This window comes from Chaetomium strumarium (genome assembly GCF_033439665.1).
Source record: "Chaetomium strumarium strain CBS 333.67 chromosome Unknown B0T15scaffold_4, whole genome shotgun sequence".
NCBI classification, from domain to species: domain Eukaryota; kingdom Fungi; phylum Ascomycota; class Sordariomycetes; order Sordariales; family Chaetomiaceae; genus Chaetomium; species Chaetomium strumarium.
Window position 1 is genome coordinate 1,084,613 of NW_026944432.1, and position 18,992 is coordinate 1,103,604.

General features: G+C 56.0%; 8 protein-coding genes across 8 annotated transcripts; 4 read left to right on the forward strand and 4 right to left on the reverse strand.

The window, feature by feature from the left end:
• The first annotated feature begins 13 nt into the window (after nt 1-13).
• B0T15DRAFT_434055 (emp24/gp25L/p24 family/GOLD-domain-containing protein) lies at nt 14-1,401 on the forward strand. The gene is made up of 3 exons (XM_062865789.1): nt 14-324; nt 392-697; nt 770-1,401. The coding sequence occupies exons 1-3, from the start codon at nt 121-123 to the stop codon at nt 917-919; spliced, it is 660 nt and encodes a 219-aa protein (XP_062721113.1). The 5' UTR covers nt 14-120; the 3' UTR covers nt 920-1,401.
• Nucleotides 1,402-1,840: 439 nt separating this feature from the next.
• B0T15DRAFT_193928 (kinase-like domain-containing protein) lies at nt 1,841-3,919 on the reverse strand. The gene is made up of 6 exons (XM_062862484.1): nt 3,866-3,919; nt 3,455-3,639; nt 3,316-3,385; nt 3,102-3,250; nt 2,002-3,046; nt 1,841-1,935 (listed from the first exon to the last, which is right to left on the reverse strand). Exons 2-5 carry the CDS (start codon nt 3,581-3,583, stop codon nt 2,054-2,056), a joined length of 1,341 nt encoding a protein of 446 aa, XP_062721114.1. The 5' UTR covers nt 3,584-3,639; nt 3,866-3,919; the 3' UTR covers nt 1,841-1,935; nt 2,002-2,053.
• A 1,548-nt stretch (nt 3,920-5,467) lies between these two features.
• Nucleotides 5,468-6,215, forward strand: B0T15DRAFT_194047 (uncharacterized protein). The gene has a single exon (XM_062862485.1). It carries the CDS (start codon nt 5,564-5,566, stop codon nt 6,011-6,013), a length of 450 nt encoding a protein of 149 aa, XP_062721115.1. The 5' UTR covers nt 5,468-5,563; the 3' UTR covers nt 6,014-6,215.
• A 17-nt stretch (nt 6,216-6,232) lies between these two features.
• B0T15DRAFT_532002 (Non-repetitive/WGA-negative nucleoporin C-terminal-domain-containing protein) lies at nt 6,233-11,252 on the reverse strand. The gene is made up of 3 exons (XM_062869289.1): nt 10,659-11,252; nt 7,084-10,603; nt 6,233-7,029 (listed from the first exon to the last, which is right to left on the reverse strand). The coding sequence occupies exons 1-3, from the start codon at nt 10,977-10,979 to the stop codon at nt 6,647-6,649; spliced, it is 4,224 nt and encodes a 1,407-aa protein (XP_062721116.1). The 5' UTR covers nt 10,980-11,252; the 3' UTR covers nt 6,233-6,646.
• Nucleotides 11,253-11,807: 555 nt separating this feature from the next.
• B0T15DRAFT_398325 (AFG1-like ATPase-domain-containing protein) lies at nt 11,808-13,775 on the forward strand (the record flags this gene model as incomplete). The annotated part of the gene is made up of 1 exon (XM_062864947.1): nt 11,808-13,775. One exon carries the CDS (start codon nt 11,808-11,810, stop codon nt 13,773-13,775), a length of 1,968 nt encoding a protein of 655 aa, XP_062721117.1.
• Nucleotides 13,776-14,596: 821 nt separating this feature from the next.
• Nucleotides 14,597-16,252, forward strand: B0T15DRAFT_194121 (glycosyl transferase family 90-domain-containing protein). The gene is made up of 3 exons (XM_062862486.1): nt 14,597-14,938; nt 14,998-15,051; nt 15,131-16,252. The coding sequence occupies exons 1-3, from the start codon at nt 14,606-14,608 to the stop codon at nt 16,103-16,105; spliced, it is 1,362 nt and encodes a 453-aa protein (XP_062721118.1). The 5' UTR covers nt 14,597-14,605; the 3' UTR covers nt 16,106-16,252.
• Nucleotides 16,253-16,312: 60 nt separating this feature from the next.
• B0T15DRAFT_555436 (Sedlin) lies at nt 16,313-17,262 on the reverse strand (the record flags this gene model as incomplete). The annotated part of the gene is made up of 2 exons (XM_062870392.1): nt 16,903-17,262; nt 16,313-16,849 (listed from the first exon to the last, which is right to left on the reverse strand). Exons 1-2 carry the CDS (start codon nt 16,951-16,953, stop codon nt 16,313-16,315), a joined length of 588 nt encoding a protein of 195 aa, XP_062721119.1. The 5' UTR covers nt 16,954-17,262.
• B0T15DRAFT_434072 (acyl transferase/acyl hydrolase/lysophospholipase) lies at nt 17,148-18,958 on the reverse strand. Its single transcript, XM_062865790.1, has 2 exons — nt 18,526-18,958; nt 17,148-18,457 (listed from the first exon to the last, which is right to left on the reverse strand). Exons 1-2 carry the CDS (start codon nt 18,689-18,691, stop codon nt 17,373-17,375), a joined length of 1,251 nt encoding a protein of 416 aa, XP_062721120.1. The 5' UTR covers nt 18,692-18,958; the 3' UTR covers nt 17,148-17,372.
• Nucleotides 18,959-18,992: the final 34 nt, after the last annotated feature.

An 18,992-nucleotide genomic window follows, 5' to 3' on the forward strand; every position in this document is an offset into this window, starting at 1 on the left:
TTGGCCGGGGTCGCGATTGTGAGCCGACACAGTACCTATGTTCCCAGCGGGAACGTGAAAGCCGTCGCGTGCACACAAACTTCCTCCAGCACTTCGGCCGTCCTCGTTTCCTCCAGCAAGATGAGGACGCTTCTCCCGCTGCTGTCGCTGGCCGCCATGGCCCGGGCGCTCTACTTCTACATCGATGTCACATCGCCAAAATGCTTTTTCGAGGAGCTTCCCAAGGACACTCTGGTGGTGGGCCACTACACGGCCGAGGAATGGGACGACCGCTTGCAGGCCTGGGCGAGGCACGACGGCATCAAAATCTACATCACAGTCGATGTGCGTCTCTTCTCTCCTCGGGAATCGCTCTCCCTACGCCTATCTATGCTAACCCTTGGTTCCTCAGGAGGTCTTCGACAACGACCACCGCGTCGTCTCCCAACACGGCGCCTCCTCAGGCAAATTCACGTTCACCGCCGCCGACGCAGGTGACCACAAGCTCTGCTTCACCCCTTCCTCGAACAGTGGCCGGTCTAACTGGCTATCGCTCTCGAGCCCCAACGGGGGCATCCGGCTGTCGCTAGACCTTGCCATTGGCGAAACCAGTGCGCTCGAGGGCGGGGACAAGGAGAAGATTCAGGACCTGGCGACGCGCGTGCGGGATCTGAATGCAAGGCTGAATGATATCAGGAGAGAGCAGGTTTTCCAGCGGGTGAGTCTTACGTTTCGGCCTGCCAATACAAGGGGCATACAGCGTTCTAACGCGGGATGAAACCAAACACAGGAACGCGAAGCTGAATTCCGTGACCAATCCGAGAGCACCAACGCCCGTGTTGTCCGGTGGATCCTGATCCAGCTCACCGTGCTGGGCGTGACTTGCGCCTGGCAGCTGTCGCACCTGCGGTCCTTCTTCATCAAGCAGAAGCTCACATAGAGTCTCTCATAAAAACTGTGAATTCGACTATTGTTGCTGTGTCTGGTACGGGATTCCTGTCAGCTGATCTGCTCTGTGTATTGATTCCGGTTACGGAGTGCATGCTGTACTGTCTCGTCTCCTGGCTGATAGAGGTGTATGCCTCTGCTATGAGGATTGGAGCGGGAGTTTTTCGAACGTCTACGAGATCATGGTTTTACTGTAATGATACACAATTGGTTAGGCGGGCGTGTGACTGGGGATTGCGTATGGGAACGGATTGCTGAAAACCTACGGTCCGAGAAAACAGCTTGAGTGAACTGCAACTGGAAGGACGTTACCCTGGTGGCAGGCGGAATCATTTGCCTGTCCATCTGCTAATAGGTGGGCTTACCAGGGGAATGAGCTGCCACGCGGACGTGTTTACACACCACCATCCTCATCTGTTCGTAGCTCCGTAAGTGGACTTCAATCTCGCGCAGGATAACAAGGGTTGCGAAGGCAGCGTTATGGAACCTATTTCATTATTCAGAGCAGAAGAAAATACACGGTTGTGACCAGTCAGTCTCACAGCCCAGCGCCCAAGGCCAAGTACAGTCAACCCCCCCTGTTATGCTGCCGTCCTTCTCTGTCTTCGGGCGTGTTATGTTTTCAAGAGGGATGCTGATTATTAGAGAGTTTATCTGTATGGGAAGAAAACGACCAAAGAGCGCCATGATGTCTTGTTTTTTGTTCCCCTTTGCCCAGTGCCCAACAAGATTCAGCCCTGCCGACGTCGTCAGAGCTGCGAGATAAGGTCCAGGCTGAGAAAAGAGAAGAGGGGAAAACGCAATCGAAAAACGGATTATCGTGAGGTGATCGTAAAAGCTGTCTGTCCAGAGGCGCCGAGAGTGCCGGAAACCGCTATGGAAAGAAGGTATCCTCTATGTCCCCATGCAAAAACGAAAAACGCATGCGCATGTTTCAGGCAAAATCATGCAAGACTCGTCCCCGGAAAAGCCTTCTATATAGAACATGCCGTCTGCTGCCGCCTCGCGCTGGTTCGTTCGGTTAGCCACGAATCGGCCGGCGTTGTGGTCGGACGGAAGAGGCTGGCCGCTTACTCAACAGGACGCCAGAACATTGAACAAAGATCATGCATCAGACCCCAGGCCCCTAGCCACAGCAAAGCGTCTTCATGAACTTCTGGAAGCCCGTCGGTTGCGGCTGCGCGCTATTCTGCGGCTGGGCCGGGGTGTTCATCTGGGGTGATTGGGTCATTGGCCGCTGGGGCAGGTTCTGGTTGCTGTTCTGGAACTGCGCCTGGGTCGAGCCCGTGGGCGTCGGCGCGGCTGCCATGTAACCCCCAACCGCCGATCGCGGGCTGGCCAATCCGGGGCCGTTTGGCCGCCCTTGTTTCTGTGACTGGCCTATCGCCTGGCGCGGCAGCGGGGGCTGCGTGGCGTTTAAACGGGCCGCTGTCAGTCCCGGGGCTTGCGGGTCGCTTTGGTGACGAGTGGTGTTCCCCCGCGAGTTGCCGTGGATTTCCATGGCCGAGGGCCCCGGTCGCGAGTTTGGGTCGTGCAGCGGTTGGCGGTTCCAGTCCCCCTTCTTGTCCTGCTTCTTCATCCAGTCATACTCGCCATCCTCGACGCCGCCTTCTTCCTTCAGGGCCTGCGTGAAGAGATCCCGCAGATAGTCGTAGTCGGGAGTGTCCTCGAAACCAAGGTTGCGCACGTAGGTAAGGTAGTGGGCGAATTGCTCCGGGAAGCCCTCGCACAGGTCCTTGATGGGAGTTGTCTGCTTCTTCTCACCGATCTTCTCATACTTCTGCTTGTTCGTCGCAGCCTTGAGGCCCTGCCAAGGCAGACCACCCCGGAGGAAATACATGAAAACGTGGCCCAGCGCCTCGAGATCGTCTCGTCTCGATTGCTCTCTGCCAAGGTGGGTGTTGATGCTCATGTACCGAGCAGTTCCGGAGAGCGACTTGCGTTCCCGGTACGGGATGTGCTGCTTCGTCTTTGGGTCACGGTATTGCTTCGCCATGCCGAAGTCGACAACGTGGATGACATTGGCAGTTTTAGTGCCTGGTCTTCCGATCAGGAAATTGTCGGGCTTGATGTCTCGATAGATCAGGTTCTTCTCGTGGATGGTTTGGACTCGAGATAGCTACAACTGCGGTCAGATCATATAAGAGACAAAAGATCTCGAGTGAAATGCGCACCATCTGTTTTGCGACCATGACGACAGTCTTGAGACTAAACCTCCGGTTGCAGTGGTCAAAGAGGTCCTCGAGCGATGGGCCAAGCAAGTCGATAACCAGGATGTTGTGAAGACCTTCCTGACCAAAGTAGTAGACATTGGGAATACCAGCTGTGACAGAGCGCAGAGAATTAGCTATGTACTCAAGGCAGCATTATCCAGAGGCAGGTACTCACGGCAGCCAACAAGGATCTTGTATGTCCGATACTCATCCCTGAGCTGAGGGGCATCGCTCTTCCTTGGTTCCTAGATGGCAAGCCAGGTTAACATTATGCGCCCAAGCATGCGCGGCATTCTTGCATTCGGTGCACCTACAAACTTGATGGCGACCTGTTGGCTGTTCAGGAGATTCATCCCCTCAAAGATCACGCCAAAGGAGCCTTCCCCGATCTTCTTCCCCACCCTGTAGTGCACCCCCACAACGTTCGACGATGAAGAAGCCATTCTGGGCAAGTTGGATACTAATCGCGTGACTGAATGCGGCTACGCGTGCTCGGTATCTGAGATCAGTGTTAGCTGCAAGTCACGATCGATATGCCTCGTTACATGGCCAGGGACAAGGTAGATGGCGAAGTAGGACGACGAGGACGATGTACCCCCGTATCGGCTATATGGAGAGGCAAAAAAAAAAAAGGGTACGAGTATCAGGTTGGAGACCGTCTGCAGGCTGGGAAACCTGGGTTGACAAGCAAAAGGGTGCAATTGGGCGAGCACGAGCCAACTCACCAAAGCTTTGGAGAGGTCTGCAAATACCCCTGACAGGCGGTGGGCGAAGCTCTGCTGTGGCGAGGCGTTGCTTTGCTAGCAAACTGAAGGCTTCGGTCGGTCGGAGACTAGTACAATGGCGACGCCTACTCGCTGAAACAAAAATGCACCATAAATGCAGCCGGATCAGATATGGGATGGATGGAAATGGTCTCGAGGCCGTAATCGTGCTCGTGGATTCTCGGTCGCCGACCGTGTGCAATCCGAGCCCCAAAATGGGTCCCGATTGAACCGACCGATGGGCGCGTCCGCCGTTTCTAAGCTGCACTCAGTCACCCCGACACGACTTGTCGACTGCGGCCTTTTCGGAGGCGCACAGAGTCTGGTGATGGCGATGTGCCGCGTGGTGTGGTAGAATGTGAAATGGAGAAGGAGGAAACGGCGAGGAGACAGAAGGGAAAGGCAGGCAGGGCAGCGGAGCCGATGACAGGGGTTGTCAACAAAACAGCCAATCCAGCAGAAGCAAAGCGTTGCGGGCTTCCCGCCGAAAGTGAGCTGGTCCTGGCGCAGCCTCCCGTTCCAGGCCAATTCACCTCATTGCACGCCTTTGCCACAACACCGCGATTATGTGCAGATGCACATGCTAGGAGGCATTGCATGGTTGCACAGTCCTTGGGTACAGGCGGGGTTTAAACTGGTGAGACTGTCTGAACAAGAAACCACCACGAACTCCAGGCCCTAATTCCTAGGTTCTTCAGCCGTGCGTTGTACCTTAACTAGCGGGCATTATACTCATGGCTGGATTTGGACAGCCAATTTTGAGTAAACCTTGCCCGGCCGGCCCTGATTTCTCCCTCGTAAGCTGCCCTGTGCTCAATGGCGCAACCTTAGCTATTTCGCGTCGCCAGGCGCTGATGCGACATCGCAATCTCGACCAATTCGTCCCATCAATGTCCTGCTCGACCAACACGGCGGGTTTGCACTCACCGCCGAGTCTTGCCAGCGGATCTTGGCCTGCGGCGGGAGCGGCGAGACCGGCGAGACAGGCCAACGGCAACACCCAGGGTTTCCCAACAAGCTCTTCAGCTAAGGTAGCGGGGAAATCCGCCCCCAGCCTCTTCCCAGGCTGTCTCCACTACCTGCAATCCCGAATGGGGCATGGCTCCTATGAATAAGACGGAACAGAATGCTCGCGGTGAGGCTCAACTCTTCAAGCCGCCGCAGGAATAGGGAAAGGATGGGACCTTGTCTTGCCTCAAGCGGCCAGTACCAGCTGGGCAGTCTTCCATGGTATTGTACGCCATAGTAGGGCAAGATACACGTACATACATGACCCGCGAGGACTCAGCGGCTGCTCCGAGTCTGGATGCGCATCCTGTTCCAAGTGTGACACCTTTCCGACACTACTAACCAACGCAAGACTAGAGCGGTCCCAACCACATCTCTCCCCTTTATTATTAGCGATACCCCTTCATACCGCACTCGGCCCGCCGAAGCCTTAGTGCGTACACACGAGATCCCCAGCATTCACTGAGGTTGCCCCTTACTACCTTATGTAACTACTACCTATGAATGGACCTTTGTGTGTACGGAAAACTTATGACGGGGCTAAATAAAGCCGCAACCAGCCACAAGATGTCAAGGGCATTGGAAGCCTCTTAAATCGGGCGCCTTACTGCCCAACTTCTCCCGGAAAACCCCGTTTGCTGGGCGAGGCGCATGGATGATGGAACGAACCTCTCACCTACCCAGGCAGGAGGATTTGATCCCGAGGACCTATGCGCCATCATCATTGAAACTCCACGCAAACGCCCCAATACAGTGAACGTAGGCCTGCTGTCTCACTATGGCCCCTTTGTGTGGTTCCCCCGCCCTTCTCAGTCAGCTCGACGAGCCCAGCTTCGCAAATCAGCGTCAACGCCAACACAGCTGTGGCGTCTCTATCGATCCGAGATGCACAGTTCATGGTGCAGCGTGTATGGCAAGTTGGTGTATGGCGAAAGCCACCTAATGGTTAGTCTTGCCCTCACTATGGCTTTATCTTATCCAGTCTCGCCAGTGCTATTCGTCACTCTCTTCTTTCGGTCCTTGGTTAACGCAGGGCTGATCTTTTGCCTTCGGGGGTGCCTAACCACTCGCCACATGCTCGTCAACAGCTTTGGAAGTTGAATGTGGGCATCACCTCCCTCCCCTAGTAAGATAAGGCGCAGTGAATGGTCTGTGACAAAGCGATGTTGTGTAACACTCCTTTTGAGCTCTGGGGTCAATGCTTGGTTGGCTAAGGTAGGTTGTCTTCATGATGGGGCAAGCACTTGCGTCACTGTAACTTTGCCTCGTCTTTTTTTTTTCTTTTTTTTTTCCTTTTTTTTCTTTTTTTCTTTTTTTTCATTTTTTTTTTCACCACCTTCACAAGGCGACATTGAGCCAGACCTCTTGGGAAGGGCACTGCTCTACGTAGGGGAATGGAGAAGCAGAAAAGGCACGCGCAACGCAACAAAGCTTCCCCTTGTGTCCTCAGCCATCAAGGCTAATAAAAGTCAGCCCTGCACAGAGCTGCCGTGGTTCATGAAATGTCGTCAGAAAGCCTCCCAAAACGAGCTATATCAACAAGACTAATACAGTTTACCCATCCTCTGCAACAAAGGGAAGGGAAAGCAGAGCGAGAGGATAACCGTTGGCTCCTACACCTTTTTTTCTCCTCATAGAGACAGTGGCGTTAGCCCATCCCATCCAAATCCGCTCCCTCTGCCCCAAACATAAACACGAAACCCCATGAGACATGCATGTCCCCAGGCCACGCTCTCACATCGCAAACAAGCCCCCCGGCATCATCATCCCCTTCTCCGTCTCGCCCAAGACAAACTTCCCTAGCCCACCTTCAGTAGCACTCCGGTTCCCAGTGGCCTGCGGCACTTGCGCGGCCGCGGCTTTCTTGGCGGCCGTCAACCGATCATACGTCACGGCAACCGTTTTCTCGGCACACTCTTTCGTCGTCCTATACCAAGCCTCGAGCTGTGCCTTCTCGACGAAGGTGCGCAACCTGGTGTCCTCCCAGCGCATGGCGTCGAGCAGCTTGTTGCGGAAGCCGTCGTCCATGCCATCGAAGCGGCGATCCACAGTCTCTGTGAAAACGCCGAGCGCATCGGAGGGTTTGACGAAGGGATTGAATCGCGGGTCGGAGTATTCTGAAGGCTTGATTAGCTCCCGAAAGCTGAATAGGGGAGGGATGTTGCGCATACGCTCGTCAATGACGGCGAACAGGGTGTGGTACGCCGCCGTCTCGCCCACCGTTGCGAGCTGATCCAGGTCGCCTTTGTCATTGGTCTCGTTGACGCGCTTCCAGTCGTCGCGGACGAAGCACCGCCGCCAGATCAACCGTTCTGCATCAGAGCGTTCCTCGCCCTTGAGGCCGTACTTCGCGACTTTGAGTGCAAGGTAGAATTGGTCTCCGATGGTATCGTAGTGATTGGAAGGTAATGCCGCCAGGGTAAGTAGGTCAATCAGGGTGTGCGGCTGTAGCGCTTCGTGCCTGAGTAGACGTGACATGCTGTCCTCGAAGACCTGGTGAAGTGCCTTCTGCCTCTTCGGGATCAGGACGCCGTGTTCCTTCACAGCGAGTTCCACCTCTGCCGACTCATCCACCCCTTCTTGGACAGTGGGTAAAATTTGGCCATAGAGCGCGTCTTGAATTTTGATGAGCTCCAGCGCGTGGTCGATCTTTTCGATGTTGGCGCCGTTCTTTGCCTCATTTTCAGACGGGACACTGCTGCCGCCATCGCCGTTGGCAGACTGCTCGGCCTCTTCAGCCAGCAGCGCTAACTTGCCTAAGCTCAGCTCGATCTTCTTGTTCCAGACCTGCTGCTCGCGTGTAAGGCCTAGGTTCAGCAGGGTCTCGGCCGCATGATCGATGTCCTTCTCTCTCTCGACGTCGTTGATCCAGGAGATCTTGGCAAGTTCGGGCTTGGTCCGGAGGAATCTGGTTGCGTAGCCGTTTCTGTCGTAAGGGAAGTCCAGCACAGCCTGGACGCCGCTGTTCTCGAGAAGAACCTCGTACGCGCGGAATGCAAAGTTCTCCTCGTATGCATCGAACAGGTGGCCCATCTTTTCCTTCATGAGGTTGGCCAGTTCAAGCTTTTCCTGCGCCGCACTGTCGGTTGTGTTGCTCTCCACAGCGGCCTGTTGCAGTGACAGTATCCGCTGTACCATGATCTCAGCGAGCGAGTCGAAGGCCATGTACTCCTTCGCGAGTTCGACGGCCTCGTCCCACAAGTCGAAATCTTTCAACCTGAGGATCTTCGTATAGATGTCTTCTTGGTAGGTCTGCTGGTAAGTTCTGCCACGCTCCTGGGCTTGCGCATCGTCACTTAGAGCGGCCCAGGTGGAGAATTCTGTGAGAGACGTGAGGTACTGGCTGGTCAAGGAAGGTAGAAGATGCCGAACCGAGTCGACCAGACGGAGGTCAACAGAGTTCTCCTCTGGGGGTTGACCTGAGTATCTCTCAAGCCATTGGTAGGAGAACTCGACTAGTCGCTTGAGGTTGTTGGTGATGAAGTAAGTTGCTGTCCAGGGTTCGGGAATCGCATTGCCGCCGGCCAGCTTCTTGGGATTGACGCCGTATTGGCTTCCTCTGATGAGCCGGAACTGGCGTGCCTCGAACAGGGCTCCGTTGTTGACCGTGACAGCTTCCCAGACCAGTCGGTTGATGCCCGCCTCGTCCGCTAACCGCTCGGTGAAATAGTACTTGATGATTTGATAAGCCCACGCAACGAAGATATCCAACCTCCACACGTCGTTGATGAACCAGTGACGCACGGGGTCCACCTGCCCAACTGCCGGATTTAGTTCCGTCTTCTGGTGCTCATTGATGTAGACAGCTGTCTCGGAGATCAGAGTCTTCTTGTCTCCCTTGAGACGCTCCGCGAGGAACTGTTCGTGCTTTTTCCATATCCATGTAGCAACAGCCATCTTTTCCGCATCGTAAAGCAGCATCCATCGTGTGCGCATATCCAAGTCGACATGGAGCGAGTTGAGATGGGAGATCAGTCCGTCCAAGTAGGCAACTCTGCTCTTCATGTTGTTTTCCAAAGACGCCGGCAAATTAGCGATGAACGGTGTCTTCGAGCTCACGATTTCGTGGCTCAACTCGATCGCTGCGTTTCCAAGCTCTTGGTTGGAGAAGGGAAGATCTCTCCTTCCTTGGAAAACCAAGGGATTGTCCCTCTTTACTCCAAAGAACACAGCCTGTTCCAGCTTGCTCTTTGCAGTAACTTGTGGTGGTGCATCGCTCGCGAATCGGTCAACATCGGTAACCGCAATCCTAACCGTCCCCACACCTTGAAGTAGGAGCACCACTGTGGGATTTTTTGTTTTGTGGCGGTGCGGTCGTAGGTCGTCCTTTGAATTCCCGCTGCTGTTGGGCTCCTCGAAGCCGGATCCAACCACTTGCAAAGTCTCCTCGTCCCGAAAATCCACCACATCCTCAAAGGTGGGCGGTATTATGTGACTATCCTCCTGCAGTTGTGAGTCTGGGGAGTCGGGCGGTGCGACCATGGAGGCGAGAACCACAGCCCTGTCGAATACGACGAATGCAACAAGTGCAGGTCGTGGCAGATATACCCGAGGCTTCTCTGGGGCGCTGGGCCTGACGGGGCTGGTGTATGAGGTTACCGGCCGGACCATTCCAACCCGAGGCCCTTCGGGGCCTATGACGACCTCCACGAGTGAGTATCGAGATTGATGCTGTTTTGAAAATGATACCAGAAGCAACACATGTTGCAAGGAAGCCTCTTCATGAATCAGGGCCTCGCTCAACCTGCTGGCGTTGATGTACTTTTGTTCCAACCCTCGAGGGACAAAAGTAAAGTCGAGAACCTCGAATGTATCCTGCGAGAGGTTGCCGACCGCAGGGTCCGCTTCTTGAACTGCTTCAATCAAGCGTTCTCGCATGTCGAAATCGGCGACAAGCTCGTGATGACCGCCACGGTGTATCTTCCAGGAGTGCATTCGTCCCTTGGATGTCGCAGCAACCACCACACGCTCTCCGACATGTGACCCGTAGCTGGTCCGTGCAGCAGCAATATCGCCCCGGAAGGCGGCCGAAGTTAAGGCATGACGAATCGTGCTGAAGAAGCCCAGTGCATTGCCGCCCAGACCGCTGCGTAGGAACTGTATCGAAATCCCAGGCCGCCCGTGTACATCCCTCACGTTCATGCAAGCCATCCTCCCAGTGCTGAAGACCAAGACGAATCCGGCGGACTCGGCGTTGACGATCTGAGTGACATGCTCCCCGGAGTACATCCCGGAAATTGAATCCTCGACACCGGACCGTTGTTGGCGGATGAAGTCGAGGGTAGCTGCGCTCGATATGGACTCCCAGTATGCGACTTTACCGCTCATGGGCATGACAATGACAAGGCCGGGCTCGTCTGAAGAAGCCGCTGGGGTGACCAGGGACCCAAGCGGGAGAGGGTCCGAGGCATGCTTCGAGGGATACGGGAGGGTAAATATGAATGTTTCCGGGGAAAACGTCGACGAGGTGTAGGGCCATACAAAGGCGTGGGTATGTGTGAGGCTCAGAGCGTAACCGCTGGACGAGGAGACGGCTCCATGCTGCCGATCTTTTGACGAGTTCAGCAACGCAGGCCCACGAAACATCCCTCCCTTAGGGGGCACCGGTGTCTCGGCTTTACTTTGCGCGTCTGCGCGGAGTCTGTCTGGTAGCGCCGGCAACTTGCTCACGGTGAACGCATTATTTGTTGTCTGCAAACGGGGGTCAGCTGCAAGCTTAAGTCCAAGGGCGAACCGAGATACGAACCAAAACAATGCTCCCATCGCCCTTGCTATGCCTCTCGCCAACTTTTGGCTTCTTTGACCGCACGCTGAGTTCCTTGCGCGGCGCGCCAACATTTTCCAGGCCATCGCGCTTCGCTGATGTTATGTCGATTTTGTCCGGTTTGACTTCGTACGTCTCGGGCGGTGTATCGGGGTTCGCAATCGTGGTTTCAGCCAGGGGCACCCTTTGTCGCTTCGCTTTTGGCTGCTGAATGGAGGTATCGGAACTGACAGGGCGCTGCCGGCGGCGGCTGCTTCGTGTGCCTTTAGCTGGCCCACCTTCTTGTAGCGCGGAGGAAAACATTTTTGCGATCGATGGGGCGAATCGGTGGTTTTCGAATATGCTGTTGGGCGCGACTTTGCGTTGTTGTTGAGCAGCGATTCTAGAAATGGTATCTCAATAAACCATTCGCACGCCCAAGCAACGCTTTTAATGCTGATGGAAGAATCGTAAATGGGTGATACCGGTCAATGTCAGAGGCAGGATGTCGAGGCAAGCCAGGAAGGAAGCCTTCGAACTGGTTGTTCTTGTGAAGGCGGCAGAAACACCAGTGACGAAGCGTCCCATCGATTGGACTGTGTTGACTTTTGGGTAAAATTCCAAGGCTGTCACTGGCCAAAGCTTCTTCGACGTGGAGCCTCGCTGGCAGCTCTTCCCACGCTTGCTTCTGATTGAATTGTCAGCCCCACATGAAGGACAGGACACAGACGTGCAGAGCGGCACGCATGGGCCCACTAATTGCATGCAAGCGTCGGGTTCCTGGTCTGATGTTCGTGATAGGTACACCCGCCAGGAACCTAAGGAGTTCAGGTCTTGTGTGCCAGGGGTCATCATCGGTAGGACATGCCGCATTCTTATTCAATTTTATTGCGCAGAGTTGTACAAATTGTCAACTCTCTTTGACGGAGGCGTATCCTGGACGTCGGGTGAATACACATCTGGTTCAGGGGTTACGACCTAAGCTGGCCTACTTGTCTGAACAGACTTCGACTCTTTCCTCCGAAGGTCTGCCCCTCGATATTATCCTACCCGTTCAACCACAATGTCTTGAACGGGTTACGGAACATCATATTTACCTTTTACCTATCTTGTATTGCGGTAGCAGAGTTGTTTCTCGTTCTGTCCGGAGCCATGAACCGGGCGTCGACCTCGGTCTCGATCACGGACCCCTTTGTCAAATACACTTCCCTGATCGCCACAGGCGTCTACAGCCCAGATGCGGCCCAGTACCGCCTCGCTCACCACCTTCAGAAGGTGTACCTGAGACTGAAAGACTACACTCCTTCGCACCAATACCGGAGCAGGTTACAGCAGATAGCCAAGGCTGTGGGGACGCCTCAGGAGAGCGACGGGACAGAGCTCGCTTCTCCGACGCACCCTATCCGCCGCAATCCGCTGTTTGCTCCTTTCTTTCAAAAGCCGGATGGAAGAAGGGACAGTTTGGCCTTGATAAGGGTCTTGACGAGTCATCAGGCCGCCCTCCAAGTCGATGCTCCGAGAGGACTGTTTCTTTCAGGGGAAGTGGGCACAGGCAAGTCGATGCTCCTCGACCTCCTGGCCGATGGTCTGCCGACCCGCCACAAGAAGAGGTGGCATTATAACACTTTCATGCTCCATGTTTTCTCTAGGTTGGAAGAGTTCCGAAAATCTCGTCCCAGTCTCTCGGCAGAGAGCCCCGAATATTCCCTACTATGGTTGGCCGAAGAGCTGGTCAAGACATCTCCTATCCTTTTCCTCGACGAATTCCAACTCCCGGATAGGGCGGCGAGCAAGATCATGAGTAACTTCTTCGTTGTATTCTTCCAGCTCGGAGGGGTCCTGATTGCATCGTCAAATAGGATGCCTGAAGAGCTCGAGAAGGCAATAGGCGGTTCCTACTCACCACCTGCCACTGGTGGCTTGGTCGAGAGAGTGCTCCGTCTTGGCAAGAGCCGGTTTGGTGGTGAGCTGTTTGGCCAAACCAGTGATTTTGCCGCCTTCCTAGAAGTTCTCAAGGCCCGGTGTGACTTCTGGCACATGGAGAGCACCCAGGACTGGCGAAGGACGGAGAACCGCAAGGCCATGTTGACCGAGGCAGCTTCTTCCGCCGATCCAGTCGCAGGAGCGTATCCCCAAGTGGAGAACGATCGTCTTGCAGCGCGAGACGGGGCCAAAGGGGTCGAGGAGGAACACGAGCGAGGTCCTCAAATGCCGGCCATGTATTTCTTGTCGGCCAATGGCGAACACCTAATGGCCGATGCACCGCGGCGTATTGCCGATTCCTCTCAGAGCAACGCTGGTATTCGAGATAGGGGTTGGGAACCGGCTACGTTGATAGTATATGGGAGGAAGCTAGTTGTCCCTCGACAACGTGATGGTATCTCGTCTTGGAAGCTTGCAGAGCTAGTCAGCTCTTTGGGACCCGCCGACTTTGTCACCCTGGCATCAAACTACCATACTTTCATTATCGACGAGGTTCCTGTACTCACCATTTCCATGAAGAACGAGGCCCGGCGCTTCATCACCCTGCTGGACGCGCTGTACGAATCACGGTGCAAACTGGTCATTCGCGCAGAGGCTGGTCCTGACGACTTATTCTTCCCGGAGATGCGAACTCGATTGGTGGCACCCGATACGGCTCAGCAAACGGCAGCTGACCAAGACGAGGGTGCCGACGCAACGTATTCTGAGACGATTGCTGAAGTCTACCAGGACCAGGTATCGCCCTTCCGCCCCAATGTCTCCGCGTACACAGAGTCGACGAGCTCAAAATACGACCCGGACCAAGATTCCGACTTTGGGAAGGAGCAGGAGAGGAAGGTCGATTTTAACAGAGCCAGCGCTTTTACCGGGGAGGACGAGCGATTCGCGTACAAGCGAGCGACGAGTCGGCTGTGGGAGCTTTGCAGTGCGCAGTGGCATGCGCGGACGGGAGATTGGTGGCAGCCCCTACCGAAGGAAGCCAGGCATTGGGAAGGTACGGAGCCGGCTGCACCGCACTCTACCCGATTATCGAGAGCCCTCCGGAGTGAGATCACTATGGGGGAGTCGGTGGAGCTTGAGGAGCCTGCGGGCTTAGAAAGAATCAGGGTTCTCGAGTTGAAAGGAGGCGAGCAGTAGTAGGGCACGCCAGGCGCTTCACTCATCCCGACCCGGGAACTGTACCCTCAGTCCGAGCGCCCTCATTGGGAGTCTCCGCTTCCAGTGAACCTATCATGACCATGTGGGAACAGTGCAGGGCCGGGCCTGTGGTCGGGTATCTGGAGTTGACTGCCATGATGCTGAAGACCCCGATACTAAGTCTCGTTAACAAGACTGGCGTCGTCTCTTGAAGCTGCTCTCAGAAGAGTGAGTGATTCTCACTGAGGACCGTTAGGCTAGCTGTGGGGTAAAGGTTACATCGCCCCAGATTGTCACATCATCGGACTTCCGGCGCCACAGCGATGAACGTATACCTATACACCCATGAATCACGGGGTGGAATTTTCGCCGGCGTGACGCCAGAAACCGTAGTGAATTCCATTATGCGCCGTGTTGCAGGTTCATCATGCGAGAAGCGGCCTAGTTGCTGTGTTTACGCACGGCGCAATCAACCGCCCGGGCCGGCGACCAATGGTGCATTCATTCTTGCTTGGCCCAAGCAGGAGTCAGGACATTCCTGCCTAGAACAGCAAGTCACCATACCCGGAGCGACTGCCGCCGCGGAACCTGGATATCTGCCGCCATCCACCCCCCTTTTGGGGATGTACCCCGTCGTAGCCGGAGAGCAGCCATAACCACAGCCCAGGTACCTTAGGTGGCTACAGACCTACAGAACACAAACATGCCACAGTAGATCATCCCATCTTCACGCCCTGTAGTCTCTTCTCGTCGCCCCTTGCCTGGGCCTTACCCACCTTCAGAGTAATGCGCACTCCGTCCCGGAGCCTCTCCCCGGTGTCGGTGGCGCCATGGGTGAGAAAACAAGACTTCAAATGATGATGATGAGAGCGCGGCCTCGGCAGAACCGCCGCCCGAAGCTGAGGCAGATCACCCTTGTTCTCGGGTTCATTCTAGCCTTCTACTGCCTTGTATTTGTCACCAGAACGCCTTCGTCCAGGGGACCGTCTACGAAGCGGCCGCCACGCGAGATACTCAACAACCTATCGCTCGACGAGGAGCAGTGCAATGCCTACTTCCCCGGGCTCACAAAGGAGATTGACGATGCCGTGGCCCAGGGCCCATTCCAGGTGAAGCAGACGGGCGATTTGGGGCCTCTGCAGGGGAGGATTAAAGAGGGACAGGTTCGTACTCTTTCCCCGTATGAGCATGACTTTAAATCGTCACTGACCTCGACGGACAGATATACATCATTCATGGCCAGCGCAAAAGGGACCTCTCACAGGAAATGTTGAACGTAAGCCCGCTCTCCCGCTTATCCTACCACATCGCGCAGCCTCTCTTACAAGCTCCTTGCCTATCTACCCGCTCAACAGTCGCGCACGGCCTCTCTCCACCAACTGCACCGTGCCATCCTCACTTCACCCTCCCCGCTGCCGGACACGATCTTCACGCTCAACTTCCAAGACCAGCCCTTCGGCACAGCCTGGGCTTACAGCCGGCACGCCGACCCGGCCTTCCGCCCCAAGGACCCCAACGCACGCGCCTTCCTGATGCCGCATTTTTCCTTCTGGGCCTGGGACCTGCCCTTCATCGGCTCCATGTCGCGCGCCGCAGCCGCCATCGCCGACCTCGAATCGTCCTACGCCCAGCCGGGCCAGTGGCATGTCAAGATCCCCAAGGCGGTCTGGCGCGGCACGACGTGGTTCAACAGCGTGCACAGCCCGCGGCTGCGGCAGAACCTGGTCGCCGCCGCGCGGGGCCAGCCGTGGGCGGACATCGAGCCCCTCGCGTGGAACGGCGGCGCGGGCGTGTCCGGCAGCAACGCCAGCAACGCGCTGCCCATCGAGGAGTTCTGCCGGTACAAGTACGTCGTGCACACGGAGGGGATCGCCTACAGCGGGCGCTTCCAGTTTCTGCAGATGTGTGCGAGCGTCGTGCTCACCCCGCCGATCCAGTGGATGCAGCATGTCACGCACCTTGTGAGGCCGCTCTTTTCGAGTGATTTAAAGCTTGGAACCAAGGGATGGACCCCGTCGGAGAAGTTTAGAAGGGCGTGGCCCGTCGGGTATGGGCCCGACGAGGCGAATATCGTGTTTGTGGCGCCGGACTGGTCGGATTTGGGGGACGTCGTGGCCTGGTTGGAGGAACATCCTGATATAGCAGAGGGGATTGCCAGGCGACAGCGGGAGTTGTTCGTCGGAGGCGGTTATTTTAGCCCGGCTGCTGAGACGTGCTACTGGCGGGCTTTGGTGAGTGGCTGGGCGAAGATGGCGAGGACCGAGGGTCAGGGCTGGGAGGACATTGAGGGAACCACGTTCGAGGCGTTCAGTCTGACGAATGGCCCTTGATAGCACCTAGTGTCGTGAATGGCGCCTCCGGTACTGTGGCAAGACTCGAAATCGTCGGCTTCGGTCTCAGAAATAGGCCATGCATCGCGTATGAACTGGTCGTATCGAATAAACCTGAGCGCAAACGTGTCCCCCAACGCGCGAACGCGCGAACGCCAGGGCCATTTCATGATCGCCGGAAGCACCACATAGGCCCCCTAGGTAGCTTCAGAGATTCGTAATACCCGGCGTCCAATTCTCTCCAATCCGACGCATCTCCTCCGCGAATTTCTTACTCATGATCTTCTTCCCCCCATGTCCCAAAGGCGACGAGTGCTCATCCGGATCATAGAACGGATTCTGCGTCAGCCTGATATATGCCGCCTGCATAGCCTTGAAAACGGGCCGCATCTCGCCCTCCCTCAGCCCGGCGGCCGCTCCGGCAATCCTCTTGTCTCTCCCGTCAGCCAGCCCGGCAGCAACCGCGCTGTCGATGCGCCGGCCGCGCATGTCCACGATAACGACGAAGCGGATGCCCGTGTTGGTCTCGAATCCGTAAGCAGCGAGACGGTCGTCGACGGCGTGCAGCAGCCCGAAGTCGCCAGTCAGACCGACGCCGGCCGCCTGGTTCTGACGAGAGCGGAGTTCGAAGACATCGAGGGTGCTGGAGAGGATGAGGGAGAACTGCAGCGGTGTGCGGACGGGGTGGTAGGAGTTGGTCGAGGGGTCGTAAGAGGGGAAGATGGATGTGTGGAGTGGGTTGTTCTGGCATGGACGTTAGTTGTTGACTAAAGCGACAAACCTAGAGGGCAGCTTACATTTCGTCCAATTACCCCAAGGCAAGCTATCGACGGGATTGTGGTCGCCATGGCGGCGACTACAGCTGCCAGTACCGGATGGTTTGGAGAACTGACCGTTCTCTTTGATACCGAGGTGCAAGTGTAGGTAGGAAGGAGGTCTGCGAAGCTCTAACGTTATGCTTTACGGATACGCTTGCAGCTGCAGGGGTCAGAAACTGTGGGTCAATATCCCGTTTCGGAAACGGAGACATCCACATAGGACGACTCGAAGCCTAAGAGGTACAGGTACAGGGTAATGAGACTCACGCTAGGGTCATAAGGTACCTAATTTAGAGTGGTATGAGCCTCACCCTATGCGTTCTAGCAGAGACAGATGGGCTTTTCTGTTGAACCCAAAGGAGCCGAAGATCCTTAGCTTGGGTTATCCGTTTAAGCCGCCGATAACTACCTAGGTAGGTCGGTAGGTATTGCCTTTGAAGCAACAATGCTCACTCCTCGTCAACGAGACACTCGGTCTCTTCTAGGCCCCTGAGTACCTCCTCGATCTCGCTCGGATCGGTAATGGCCCAGACACCGCCGCCCTTGACGGTGTCCTTTCCTCTCATGCCCACCTCCTTTCCAACCAGGTTCCGTCCGACATATCCGGGCCCAATGCCGACCCATCTCCTGACCTTCTGTTCCTGGTCGAGGTACTTTATGCTGTCCCACCACCGCACGGTCTCCAGGCATTGTCTTGCTAGCAGATCCTTCAACTCTGCCTTGCTCTCAAAGGGCCTTGCAGTGACGTTGCTGACACACGGTATCCCAGGCCATGTAATAATATCTTGGCCTTCTCTCCCCTTCACTCGACTGGTTCCCCCGAGAATGTTTCGCATCACCGACACCGCAGGCCTCATAATCGGACTGTGGAATGGGCTGTCGCTCTTCAACCGAACCGCCCGGGGATCATGACCCAGAAACTGCCTGACATGGGCAACAAGCATCTTTATCCGCTCAATGTTGCCGCTCAATACGATCTGGTTCTTGCTGTTGATGTTGGCAATGAGCACCTGGTCGATCGGCGACCGGTCCTCGGCGCTCTCCGATTTGCTCCCCAGGACGCCGTAACCGACAAACTCACGGACCGCGTTGACCAGCGGCTGCATATACTCCGGCTCGCTCACTATGGCCACCATGCCGTACTCGCCGCCGTACTCCTCCTCGGCACGCCTCGTGGCAGCCGCCATGGCCTCGGCTCGTTTCTGGACCAGGAACAGACTGTCTTCGAACTCAATGTAGCCGCTCGATACAAGGGCCGCAAACTCGCCGAGAGAGTGGCCCAAAGTGAAATCGGCCCGCTCAGACGTCTTGAAGCCGAACTCCTTCTCGAGGATGCGCAAGATCAGGATAGAGGTCGCCATGATGGCGGGCTGCGCATTCGGCGTCAGGCTGAGCACCTTGCCAGGCCCTTGCTGTATCACATCGGACAGCTTGTAGCCCACGATATGGTCGATCTCCTGAATGATCGGGGTCGCCGTCGCTGGGAATGCTTCTATCCAGGGGGCAAGCATGCCCACTTTCTGGACCCCTTGCCCTGTCCGCATCGGGGTCCGTGTTAGTGAAATGCAAGCCCAGTAAACAACAGAGGACGTGTGCACCTACCCGGAAAGAAGATGGCCGTCTTTGGCCGCACGCTGCTCGCGGATGCATGTCGAAGTTGTAATTTTAACACTGGATGTTGTTGGAAAGCTGGGGACGCCAAGACTGTGCTGGAACGACGTCTCGTATTCGGGGCGAGCACGCGGCACGACCAGCGCAGCAGAGTCATTCTCGTGTTAAAGCTGGATTGTCCTTGGTCGCCAGCGGCCAGCCGGTACGAAGCTGGGGGGTTTAGGACGGCCGCCTCATCAGTTGCTCAAGCGACGTTGTAACAGTTGCAGCCGCGAATTGTTTCGGGGAAGACGCGGGGAGTGCAACGGACATTTTGAGAAGCCGAGGGATTGGAAGCTGTCGTTGCGGGTTGCGACAGCTCGAAACGGAGAACGGATCCCGGATTTGTGGGGTATGTCCACCGACGGAACCGAGCAACGGCGACAGCTCCGTCCCGCAGCTGCTGTGGGTCCGGGTAA

Excerpts from the sequence above, each read along its gene's own strand:
- B0T15DRAFT_434055 (XM_062865789.1), top strand. The coding sequence starts at position 121 with ATGAGGACGCTTCTCCCGCTGCTGTCGCTGGCCGCCATGGCCCGGGCG. Across the intron at positions 325-391 it reads AAATCTACATCACAGTCGAT|GAGGTCTTCGACAACGACCA; the intron begins GTGCGTCTCTTC and ends TTGGTTCCTCAG. Across the intron at positions 698-769 it reads GAGAGCAGGTTTTCCAGCGG|GAACGCGAAGCTGAATTCCG; the intron begins GTGAGTCTTACG and ends AACCAAACACAG.
- B0T15DRAFT_193928 (XM_062862484.1), bottom strand. The coding sequence starts at position 3,583 with ATGGCTTCTTCATCGTCGAACGTTGTGGGGGTGCACTACAGGGTGGGG. Across the intron at positions 3,251-3,315 it reads CAAGATCCTTGTTGGCTGCC|CTGGTATTCCCAATGTCTAC; the intron begins GTGAGTACCTGC and ends GCTCTGTCACAG. Across the intron at positions 3,047-3,101 it reads TCATGGTCGCAAAACAGATG|CTATCTCGAGTCCAAACCAT; the intron begins GTGCGCATTTCA and ends CCGCAGTTGTAG.
- B0T15DRAFT_194047 (XM_062862485.1), top strand. The coding sequence starts at position 5,564 with ATGGATGATGGAACGAACCTCTCACCTACCCAGGCAGGAGGATTTGAT.
- B0T15DRAFT_532002 (XM_062869289.1), bottom strand. The coding sequence starts at position 10,979 with ATGTTTTCCTCCGCGCTACAAGAAGGTGGGCCAGCTAAAGGCACACGA. Across the intron at positions 10,604-10,658 it reads GCGATGGGAGCATTGTTTTG|ACAACAAATAATGCGTTCAC; the intron begins GTTCGTATCTCG and ends CCCCGTTTGCAG. Across the intron at positions 7,030-7,083 it reads GTTCGCCGTCATTGACGAGC|AATACTCCGACCCGCGATTC; the intron begins GTATGCGCAACA and ends TCAAGCCTTCAG.
- B0T15DRAFT_194121 (XM_062862486.1), top strand. The coding sequence starts at position 14,606 with ATGGGTGAGAAAACAAGACTTCAAATGATGATGATGAGAGCGCGGCCT. Across the intron at positions 14,939-14,997 it reads GGAGGATTAAAGAGGGACAG|ATATACATCATTCATGGCCA; the intron begins GTTCGTACTCTT and ends CTCGACGGACAG. Across the intron at positions 15,052-15,130 it reads TCTCACAGGAAATGTTGAAC|TCGCGCACGGCCTCTCTCCA; the intron begins GTAAGCCCGCTC and ends CCCGCTCAACAG.
- B0T15DRAFT_434072 (XM_062865790.1), bottom strand. The coding sequence starts at position 18,691 with ATGACTCTGCTGCGCTGGTCGTGCCGCGTGCTCGCCCCGAATACGAGA. Across the intron at positions 18,458-18,525 it reads GACGGCCATCTTCTTTCCGG|GGCAAGGGGTCCAGAAAGTG; the intron begins GTAGGTGCACAC and ends CGATGCGGACAG.